Genomic DNA, 11,706 nt, shown 5'->3' with positions numbered 1-11,706 from the left:
GCAGAGCCTAAACGCGGGCACCCAATAAGCGGTAGCAGAAGCCTGGCATGGTGCCTACACACCAGCACCGGGTGAACTGTGACGGGGGCTAAATCCAGCCCCCACCGACTCCTCAAATAAGAGATGAGGGCATGATGATGAAGAGGTGGAGCAGCCTTGCTAATAGCAGGAGACGTGAGTCAGACACAGAGCGGAGGGAGGGCCCGGCTCAGACACACAGGCAGGGAAGCAGCATGGCTGGGGACAGCGAGCAGGCACTGCCCAACCACACGCCGCACAACGGGCAGCCGTTCCTGATCGGAGTCAGCGGGGGCACTGCCAGCGGCAAAGTGAGTGTCTACTTCTTCCGACAGGAGTATAAGTTCCGCCTTGCGTGTGTGGTGGGGATGAGTTCTGCTCAGTTGTGTGAGACTGTCAGCAGCTGGGACTCCGGGAATGGGGAGAAAGCAGATCTGAAATAGCCTATTATGCAGAGGTGTATGTGTGTGTTCAGGTGGTCGTCCCGTCTGTTCCACGCCTCCCGTAGGAGGTTACCGCGTGGCTGCCTGAGCCCGGGGGAAGGGGAGAGAACGAAGCGCGTGTTGCCCACGCTACAGGCTCAGCCCCGACATGTGCTGGCCAGAACAATAGGCAGCAGCTCTGCGCGCTTCAGAACAATAGGGATCCCAATGTCACCGTACATCTTATTTTATGTATGGGTAGGCTGCAAATGACACTCTCCCCCACGATATAGGATGGGAATTCCAGTGGAAATGTGAGTGGGCGAGTACACAGCAGATCCACCCTGTTGTGGCCAGAGCACCATACACGTAGATGGGAACGTTATTCGCTATATAATGGCATAAAGAGCCCGGACACGCCGGTTAGCTGTACTAAAGGTCATGGAACCCTAGCTGTTACAGAGTATGGATCCTAGTCATCCAGCATCGCCCTGACGTGACAGCCTACACCTCCGACATTGCTGCTAACGTGTAACATGCTGCATCCGGTAGGATTGTTAACCCCCGGTTGTCCAGTAAGGAGCGTGTAGTTGTAGTGTCACTATCTTCAGGCTCTTACACATGAAGGAAACACGTATTTTCTTTGTATGCTAGAGGCATGTATTTGTATCCCAAATACACATTACTGTATCACACGTCGCTTATAATTTCTCTAAGCCAGTTATTGTAGCATGATGCCCTTGTGTCTAGGTATAATTTAGCTGTGTGTTGGGCTGATGAATATTGTGTGGCATGATGCGCTTCTGTCTAGGTGTAATATAGCTGTGGGGTGGGCTATTGAGGCCTTGTGTGTGTAATTGCCAGAATGACTCTGTATGCATACCCTCCAACATTTGAGTGGCAGAAATCGGTACACATTGAGGAAGGGGGCGTGGCCACACATAAAGTGGGCGTGGCCACACACCCTTTCTGAATGTGTAATAGGCAGTTTCCCCACATTATTCTTGTGGCCCGAGACAGGGTAAAGTAACACAGTGGCCCTGGGGGGCATATGGCAGTGACCCTGCCCCCTGGCCGAGCACCTGATGAAGCTGATGGGCTGCTGTCATAAATAATATATTAAATACACTGATTTAATATGCCAGCAGCCCACTACTAAGCCACCATGTCACAAGAGCTGCAGACAAACGTCTGCAGTTCATGTATATGGTGGCTTAGTAGTGCATACCCTCTAATGTTTTAGTCTCAAAAAATGGTGATTGGGGAATGGGGGAGAAATGATGCTGTGCTGGTGGCAGGCAGGGGGTAGGACAGAGCACTGTATTGGCAGCAGTTGTGTGTCCCCCTCAGCATATGTGTGGCGGCAGGGGGGGTGCCTTCTCCCCAGCAGCAAAAGATCCCAGGCATCAAATAGAGACTTTCTGTGTCTCTATATGATCCCACTGGCCGCCACCTGCTCCTACCTGGCACAGATAGGAGGTTGCATGCCGTCCTTCTGGTCAGGGTGTTCAGCTTCTCCAAGCTGCCGGATTGTGCAAGGACTTGGCTCTGTGTTCTGACTGTCCGGCCGCTGAGCGCTCCCCTCACCTCCCAGGAGATGCTGCTGCGCCAAGCGCATGCGCCGGCATCTCCAGGAGGCTTTACATTTATATTTGCTGACAGACCGAGTGCGAGGGTCCGCGGCTGCTGTGTGATGTCATGACGCGACGCACACAGTGCAGCCCGCAATGCACCCCTGGGAACGGGCGAACAACTGGTTTCTAATGGGCACAAATACATCTTCTATGTACTGCCAAGCTTCATTCGGTCATAAACGCCCGTCAAGCCAAAGAGGAGCCATCTGACCCTGAAAAACGGTACAATCGGTACACATTCTTTTAGCCGGTACAGACCGTTAGTACCGGCTAAATCGGTGCAGTTGGAGGGTATGTGTATGTGCCATACTTTCCTACGTTCCATCATTTAATTTCTGCTTTTCTAGTCTAGAAAGTTGTTTCCCAGAGATCTTTATGATAAGCAATGATGTATTTTCATAACACTGAACGTTTTGTTCTGCTAGCTGTTGGAGTTTACAGTCTATAATTCTGTTGAACCTTTTTGAATATGGTGGTTCTGTTTTAATAAAGTAAGCTGGCATATAGGCACTTATTACAAGTTTTGAAATCCTTAAGCTTTAGGTGTAATTAAAGTAACTACACAATATTAATACCATTTGCTAAAGAACCCGCTACTTGTAATAAGCAGAGTAGCCCCTAAGACATATGTGATGATATTGCAGCCCTGTAGAATTGGGTCAAGTCTACCACCCTACAGACTTCTGTGCAGACAAAGGATGTGACTGAATGAGTGTTAACATCTTAGCTGCTGTACCATCTCTATAGTGGCACATCTAGTCGTGCTTCCTATCTCATCCTAGTTAAAGTCACAAGGCTTTATATATCACTTTAGACTACAGGCTCCACACATTACTTTGATCTACCCAAGCTGTATAGTCAATGGCTGTTCTCAAGCATTCTTGGTTGGCTGCAATCCTGCATGTGTCTGGATCACTGCAGGTGCTGTTTAAGTCTCCTAGATTTATTTATTAACAGTTTCTTATATAGCGTACACCTTTCTTGATCCAAAAACTGTCCGATCATATATTGTTTTTAGTATGCAGTAATGTATGGAAATAATGCAATTGGTGTGTTATAACCAGTCTTCTAGACAGAGGTTCCAAAATGTAGTCCACCAAGCATTCGTATGGTCCAGGTTTTGATTATAGTCAGGCGAGGGCACAGATTACTTCATTAGTACCTCAACAACTTGGTTTAACCATTGGTGCTCAGCCTTAAATCCTGGACTGTTTTTCTGGATACACTCTAAAGGTCCATGCACACTGGGTGATTTTGCCCAGTGTGTATGGATAGTGATGTTGGGACAATTCACTGGGCCAAAAATTGCTCAGTGCATACACACTGAGCGATATTCGTCCATTTTAAAGATTTTTCCCAGGAGTGGACTACTTTTCTTAGCAAGACGCTATGGAAATCCGTCCATCCCATCACTCATCTGCTGGTAGTACCAGTAAACAAGCGGTGGGGCCAACGATGATGTGGGAGCATGCATCAGCACTCATCGCTGCCTGTACACACACTGGGTGGCTTTTGAGCTGTAAGCAGCTCAAAAGACAAAACTGAGCTGCTTTCAGTGTGTATGGGCCTTTAGATTATTTGTCCAAAATTTCTGGTAATGTTTAAGTTAATTTGATTCAACCAGTTTATCCAAATGACCATGATTGCCCATTTGCTACCGCCTGGATGTCCCAGCTTCGCAAAGGGGGTCTCTTTTCGGAAGTGCTGTCCTTTACGATACTAATAGCGATTGGTATTTAGGCAGTGTTTCACCCATGGTTACAACTTTCCGCCTAGACTAGGTACACAGCCAGCTACATCTTAAGCAGCCCATACACGGTCCGTTTAACGGATCCGTTTGGGACTTAATTAGCACACATCGGATCTGATCCCTAGTGCATGCACTGCGATCCGATCCGATGTGTACCTAGTACAAAAAGTATGTGCAGCACATATTTTTTTGTACTGTACTGTGTGATGCGCGGGAGCGCGCATCGCATAGTACAGAACGGAGCCATACACAACGGACCGTGTATGGGCTCCTTTAAGGTTATTTGCAAGCCTCATAGGATATCTGTGAATATGTGCCATCTAATAGGGAGAACTTTCGGTGAGGTAGTGTCCGTTCATTGCATAGGGCACAGTATTGCACTGTTCTGGTATGGTGGATTTTGAAACTTGATATCCACAACAAATTCTACATAAGAGATATAAAAAATGTCTGTTTGCAACCTGATGCTTAGTAGATCTTTGTCTTGTAAAATAAAATATATAATATTGGCTTATTGGAAGTACCAGCATTTCCTTGTGACAAAGAAAAGCTGTATACAGATGGAGCCCCTCTTAACTATCTTCCTTAAGGTGCCCATACACACTCCGATCCCGGCGTGCGTTTTGGGCTAAAATGGCATCCATCACATCGCATTACATGCCTTGTGATGAAAAGCAAGTACAAAAAGTATGTGCAGCACATACTTTTTGTACTGTGCGATGAGGTGCCGCGGGAGCGCGCACCTCAAAGCACACATCGCACCGCCGGGATTGGAGCGTGTATGGGCTCCTTTTAGGTCTTGGCTCACCATGACTATCCTATTGTTCTCAGCAGCAATACAATACAGTAGGTTGTGAGCAGGGGATTATGGTTGGTGACCCAAGGAATAAGAATAGATTTTGTGTGATATTGGACAACTTTTTTCATATTATCTTACAAAACCCACATTTGAATTTTTCATAGGCCAATGAGATTCTTTCAGTTCTAGAACAGGATACATGTCTGTTAGTAGATCCGGGTGTAGGCGATTTCAGAAATTAGAATATAAATCTATTTGCCCATTTGTTATGTTCTCCTTCAGTGGTGAGAATCGAGGACCATGCATTTTAGCTGCCTGCATTTGCCTATCACCCATTTAAATGGTGCAATATGGAAATTTTGGAATGGAGCCAGGCGCTCAGTCTTTTTGCACTTGTTGCGCACAACAGCACTGAATACAATGTGAGAAGGGACACTTTGTGCATGTCAGTTTGCCACCTTAGCGGGCTGCAAGCAGTGATGTCTCTTGCAACTAATTAACATCTGAGCAATAATTGAAATGCTGTGTGTTAGTCAACGGTTGTGGCGGAAGCTATTCTATCTCCCTCCATTAAGTTTAATGCTACAGTATCAGTCTGGTTTTTTGCTTATTTGCTTGTGCTACACTCACTTAAGTCTATTGCTAGACTGCTAGTGGCATTTATCAATCGTATTTCATTGTGGATTATCTGCACTGATGTCCACTCCTACTATAGACGGTTACTTGGCAACTGTGCTCATGTTGATCTTATGTTGAATGTGCAGACCCTGCTGGTGTTCATAGTACATTTAATGATGCAACTGATTTAAGGTGCCCATACACGTTACAATTATTGTATACAATATCACATCTCGGTTTTGCGATAAGATGAGAGGAGATGAGATCTAGTACAAAAAGTGTGTGCAGCACATACTTTTTGTACTAGATCTCATCTCATCTGATCTCATCGCAAAACCGATATGCGATGAGATGCGATATTGTATACAATAATTGTAACGTGTATGGGCACCTTAAAGTACCTACTGTAGTATAGACCTATCTTGTCATTTTGTTTTCATATGGCCACTCGGAGCCACGTTGGATCTCATTGTGTTCCGTTCATTCCACATATCTTTCAGGTATGGAGAGTAACAGTCAAGGTTAATATTATTCAACTTGTACATCTCTAATATTGACCCTTCTGTATCAACAAAATCATATTCTTTAGCAGTTGCTGTAATGAGAAGCATGGTAACTAGTGTTTAAACACCTGTGTCCACTAGAAGAATAAAAGGCTTGTATTTCTTGTTTATTTTTGATATTATTAGCTATTAAGCCCTGTACACATGGGGTGATTTTCTACTAGCCCACACCAAGGGTGATGCAGGCTCGGGAAATTGCCCTTGTGCTTCCTGGTGGCTAGATCGCCCATGCACACAAGGGTGATCTGTGCTTAAAGTTACCAGTGTTCTCTGGTAAGAACACTGATCTTGACTATGGGGGTTATTCTAGTTCACTAGGAAAGGCACAATCACTCTCTAATGGAAAAAACCATATGCACTGCAGATGGGGCTGATGTAACATGTGCAAAGAGTTAGATTTGGGTGTTTTATTATTTATGTGCAGGGTAAATACTGGCTGCTTTATTTTTACACTGCAATATAGATATCAGTTTGAAGTACAATCCCCACCCAAATCTAACTCTCTCTGCACATGTTACATCAGCCCCACCTGCAGTGCATATGGTTTTATCCATTAGAGAGTGATTGTGCCTTTCTGAGTGAACTAGAATAATCCCCTATGTGTAGTCAAGATCTAGTCAGGCAGGACCGTGCATTGCCGTTGCTCGGGGTCATAAACACGAAGCGATCAATCCTTACTTTTGAAATAATGTAGACAGATCACTTAGAAATAGGGCTAAAATCACCCGTGTGTATGCCCCCCCCCTTACTGTTAAGAAGGTTTGACGATCACTCTATATAGAGGCAGATTCATACCCCTTTTCCACCAAAATCCAGAGTTACCACTTTACAGTGCAGCCTTACATGGGTCCAACCCCGGTCGCTACCCAGGTTGAGTTTCAGACTCACTGGACCTGGGTATTTTGGGGGGCCGTTTTCCACTGAGCTGAGACCTGGTTTATCACTGGAGTAGCCCAGGCTTTGTATCCCTTCACTCCTGTCAGCCCTGAGCTTTTGGATCCTGGGGGACTACCTTGGGCATTATTCCCCAGAGGGTGTACTTAACAAATTACCCATTGCAACCTCCAGAGCTGGAAGTAAAAATCAGTTTTTTACATTATTGCAAAGGGCAACACAAAGACTCGGCACTTAACACTTGTTACATGTGAGTATACAATGTTAGGAAATTGACTAATCTTTGAATGGGTCAGGGAATTAAACCCAGATCTTTGCTTTTTTAGTAAACTCTGCAGGTAATTGAATCTGGCACATGGGCATTAATTAAAAAAACCTTGATGAACTTTCATATCATTTTGGATTACCTTGGGTATGTGTGTTCCTGATACCTGTGGTATCCAATGGAAACAATGCATGCATGGTTTTCAGCTTTGAAAACTGTGAGAAAGATACATTGAGGCTGAAGGTCATTGCGAGTGATCTGGCAGATACATTGAGGCTGAAGGTCATTGCGAGTGATCTGGCAGTATTCTATCTGCCATTTTTTTGGATATGACCCAGACTGCCATAGCTAGTAACATACAGCTACACAGTGGCATATATTCAATGCCGTGGGCGAGCGGTGACTGCGAGCAGGACTTTTTGCTCGCAGTCACCACGCACCCTGTCAGTATTCAACAGACCCCCCTCTTACGCAAATTCCCCCTCGCTCCGTTTCTTGAGCGAGGGAGAATTGGCATATGTGCCTCCAAAAGCTGTGAGAATTGAGGCTAATTACAGCGAGTTTGCTGCACTAGCCGCGGCACTCGCAGTTTAGGGGAATCCTCGCAGTTCTGTGACGGCGAGGATTCCCCCGGAACGTTGCATAGTGCGAGCGGCCAGCGTGGGGGTTAAACTGCGAGGATTACTGGTTTTCTGTGATCCTCGCAGTTTAACCCCATCGCCGGCCGCTCGCACCGGCATTGAATACATGCTACTGAGTAGACTGATTGGGGAGCTGGGTGAAACTTCCAATTGCGTAATTTTTTTTTTTCCTTACGGCGGTGAGGTACCAAAGCAAGTTTGTGTGTTTTTTTTTTTTTTTTTTTTTTTTTTTTAAACTACCCTTTAGGGCAAGGCTGGGCAACACCGGCCCTCCAGATGTTAATGAAGTACACATTCCAGGATGCTTTGCATTAGTTTTGCTATGTGCCCATGCTGAAACTGATGCAAGGCATGCTGGGATGTGCAGTTCATCATCTGGAGGGCCGGTGTTGCCCAGGGGAAAAAAAGACCTGCTCGAGGGGGGGGGAGACTAGGTGATTTCTGTAGCAATAACTGGTTCAATTGAGCACTGAAGATTTGTTGAAACAAAAAAAAAAAAAAACACACACACCTTGTTATTAGTGTTCTTTTAAAAAAAATTTTTTACGACACTGTGAATGTTTATAAACACCTGACTTTTCACAATTTTAGGGGTAGGGTTAGTTGGTCAGTAAATAAACAGCCTGGCTAAATGCCGAATGTCGTCTTCAATGTTTCAATTTATTTATGACCACTTCTTTTACCACACCCTTTTAGATTTATTTATCAATTCTTTTCTCTCCATGAGGCTTTGTAGCCTCATGGAGAGAAAAGAAGCAGCTTTTTTGTGGGTGTGTATTTATGTAATATAAGAGTCTAAGGGCTATTTCACACGCTCCGGCTCCTGTCGGGCGGCGAAACCCCGCACGGCCAGGAAGCCGTGCCGCATACAGCATTTCACAATGGTAGGGTTGGCCACAGCCCGGCAGCCATCCCTTCCAGTGGTGGGATCCGGCTGCAACTGGGCGGCCGGGCCGTGGCCGTTCTGTGTGAACGGACACAGCTTTTTGCTGTGCGGGGTTTCGCCGCCCGGCAGCAGCCAGAGCGTGTGAAATAACCCTAAAGGTGCCCATACACTTATCTTATTTGGGCTGATTTCGCCTGATTTCCGATGGCTTGGGCTGAGAAATCGGTCCAATTCTGATTTTTGACATCCCTCTGACCCAATGCGCATTGGGTCAGACCCTACAGATTGCACCTGTTGCACCCACAATGTGTTGATCAGATCCCTAGGTGTGTGCCAGCGGTTCTTCACTGAAGGAGCTGAGGATAGCTTCAAGGTCATGTAAGGGAGGGGTGGTGGCAAGATGAGATAGTTGTGCCTTTAATAGATATTGAATTAGATGAAGGTTGAGATTATGCCGTATGATGGGAAGGTGATCATCTTAGTCTGCTTCAGAAAGGGTTGGGAAGGATTTGCATGAGGAGAGGGTACTCCAGTGTCAAAGGCAACAGTGGTCAAGAAGAAGAGTAGAAGCTCTTGGATTTGGCAAAAAGGAGGTAATTGCAGACTTTAGTGAGGGCAGTTTTAGTGGAGAGGATGAAAGCCAGATTGGAGTGAGTTAAGAAGGAAGTGGGAGGAGAGAGGCAGTAAGGTGGGTGGATCAGTAGTTACAATCAACCATTTTATTTTTATTCTTTAAGAATACCTGATGAGTAGGGGAAGATGGGAAGAGGTTGTGGAGGGGATAATGTCGAGTTGGGATGTGATGTGTGGGAAGATCCATGACCTCCTGACCAGATACCAAGAAAGAGGTCAGGGCTGGTAGATGGGATGGAAAGAGGGTTGTTCAATGGGAAAGAAAAGGAAATGGGGTTACATGTTTTAAGACTGCCCTTCTTCTTTTTTTTTTTTTTTTACTGTAATAGTTTACAAAGCCAATCTCAGATCTCCGAAACTCTGACTATGTTGCATTTCCCCAATTTTAGTCAGTTTGGGATGTGAAGTAGGTGGCAAAGTCAAGTGTAGAGAATGAGCAGACCAGTTGAGGTAGTGTTGGGCAGAGGAGGAAATTTATAGTGGCAAAGAGTACCCAGGAGTTGAAAAACTAGGTAGAGATAAGGCTCTTTAAATGTGACTGTTAAGGGAGGAAGATGGCATGCATTTCAAATGGAGTTGATCTGTGAGGGTAAATGGTGGCTGCCAAAGCAACAGTCAAAAGCAGTAAGTAAAGGAGGAATTTTATAGAGAAGTGGCTTGCTCAGGCTATGAGACAGATTAACAGATGTAAGAGGTTTCTAGTTTGTAGGGGTGCGGGATGCTGGCCAATTGCAAACACCTGTTTCGTTTAGTTTTTTCCTAAAAGCACCACCCATGCCTTGCAAATGATTGCAGAGTTCGAGTAGTTTAGAAATATCTCAACAGTGACTAAAGACCGGTTTAAATGAGAGCCTACTCTTATTAGAGCGTGCGGAGGTCCACTGAGATAGACAAATGTTCTATTCACATTACAGTGTAGTTTCTTGACAACCTGGAAAGACTCTTCGTACAGGAAGACTCATTCTAATTAGAGGATCATACATTGGTTAACTTCTTTTTAACAGTAAAACTCTGTACACACTATATACTCTGCTGGTCAAACTCTTAACAATATTGTTTAGTGACCGCACCAGGACCCCTGCTGAACATTCAGTCACTGACGGTATTGTTAGATTGTACTGCATGTTAAGATGATAAAAATCGGGGTTATCGTTCATGATATGATAGGTACACACTGAACAATATGCCGATATCATAATCTTGTATATTCATGAAAATCAGATCAGTGCGTACCCAGCATCACATTCTGACTTGACAATTTTTTAAATTTAGATTTGTACAATATATCCTAAAACTGCTTTTAACTCCAGTCTTCACATCTGTATAAAGAGGGTAGGATAATTAATGACTCCACCAGTAAAGGGTATATTTGAGAAGCTTCTCAATGGGTTTGACATTCATTTAAATCTGCATGTATATTCTGTGCAAAACATGCAGGGATTTGCATTTAATAGTGCTGCTTAATGTTTTGTGGCTAAGGGGTTATTCAATTAGTCCCATTTTTCTGCCTAGGCGAACCAAAAGGGGTGCCGGATGGGGTCCTGACAGACATTTACCCGACGTCGGGATCCCGATCGTCAAAATCCTGACACTCAGGGTCCCGACAGCCACCAGCTACTCTCCCTCGTGGGGGTCCACGACCCCCATAGAGGGAGAATAGAATAGGTGGCGAGCACGCAAGGGGCTTGGTTGCCCTCGCCATGCTGTCAGGATCCCAACGTCTGGCTAATGACTGCCGGGATCTCGACTGTCAGAGCCCTATACCACACCCAACCAAAAGGACTATTTTGATGTCTTTGCATTCAACTGTGCGTGTTGTTTGCCCATTTTTATTTTTTTTAGTCCTTTGTGGGGGTTGGAGGGGCAGGGGGCAAATAATAACTAAAATCAGGCGAAAACAAATGGAGCTGCCGAGCCATATGTGTTTGTTTGTTTTTTTTCGCCTGTACCACCTAGGATTAGGTGGAGATATAATTGAATAAAAAGAATAATCTAGCGTGACTGCACTACGTGTTTATAGTATTTGATAATAAATAGTGCTAGTACCTGTACCCTCAATTAATAATAGGTAATTTTATGTACAAATTTATAAAAACATATATCACAAAAAATGCATTTAGATAAAAGATGTTGGAAAATAAAGACTGTGGGCCAGATGTACTAAGCTTGAAAAGTGATAAACAACCAGCCAATCAGCTCCTGTCTGACATGTCAAATACTGTTTGAAAAATGTCAGACAGGAGCTGATTGGCTCGTTGTTTATCACTCCATTTTATCACTTTTGAAGCTTAGTGCATCTAGCCCAATGACTGATGACTAAAAAGGCCATACGATACGTATATTGCGAATAACCGGCTCGATTTTTAGTGTGCCTGGGTGAGTCCATTCATATTGTGCCTCACTTATTTATATGCTGTGGTGATGGTCCATTCTTCCAACTTTAATGACTTGACGGAGGATGCTGACTTCATGCTGTTTTTGGAGCCAAGTGGAGTTGTGGTTCACTGGGGAAAAGAAATGTCTCAGGTTCAGCAGCAAGTTGTTTGTTCAAAGGGTGGTCCGGTCTCTTAGGGTAACAAGCAG

General features: G+C 44.8%; 1 protein-coding gene across 4 annotated transcripts in view; it reads left to right on the top strand.

The window, feature by feature from the left end:
• The window catches only part of UCK2 (uridine-cytidine kinase 2), a 54,150-nt gene continuing 42,444 nt past the window's right edge, over nt 1-11,706 (top strand). Inside the window, exon 1 of one of the 4 annotated variants that reach the window (XM_083156730.1) lies at nt 1-174. Coding sequence is in view for 2 of the 4 variants with exons in the window: in XM_083156728.1 (XP_083012854.1) it covers nt 132-329 (198 nt within the window). In the remaining 2 variants the exon portion in view is untranslated. Of the gene's footprint in view, nt 330-583; nt 755-801; nt 989-11,706 lie in introns of those variants that run through there. The other 3 variants (XM_083156728.1, XM_083156731.1, XM_083156729.1) reach the window with 3 other exon arrangements.

The sequence above is a fragment of the Crinia signifera genome, chromosome 8, assembly GCF_055691185.1.
Source record: "Crinia signifera chromosome 8, ASM5569118v1, whole genome shotgun sequence".
Lineage (NCBI taxonomy): Eukaryota > Metazoa > Chordata > Amphibia > Anura > Myobatrachidae > Crinia > Crinia signifera.
The sequence above is the reverse complement of the archived record's forward strand: the minus strand, read 5'-3'. Positions and strand labels throughout refer to the sequence as shown.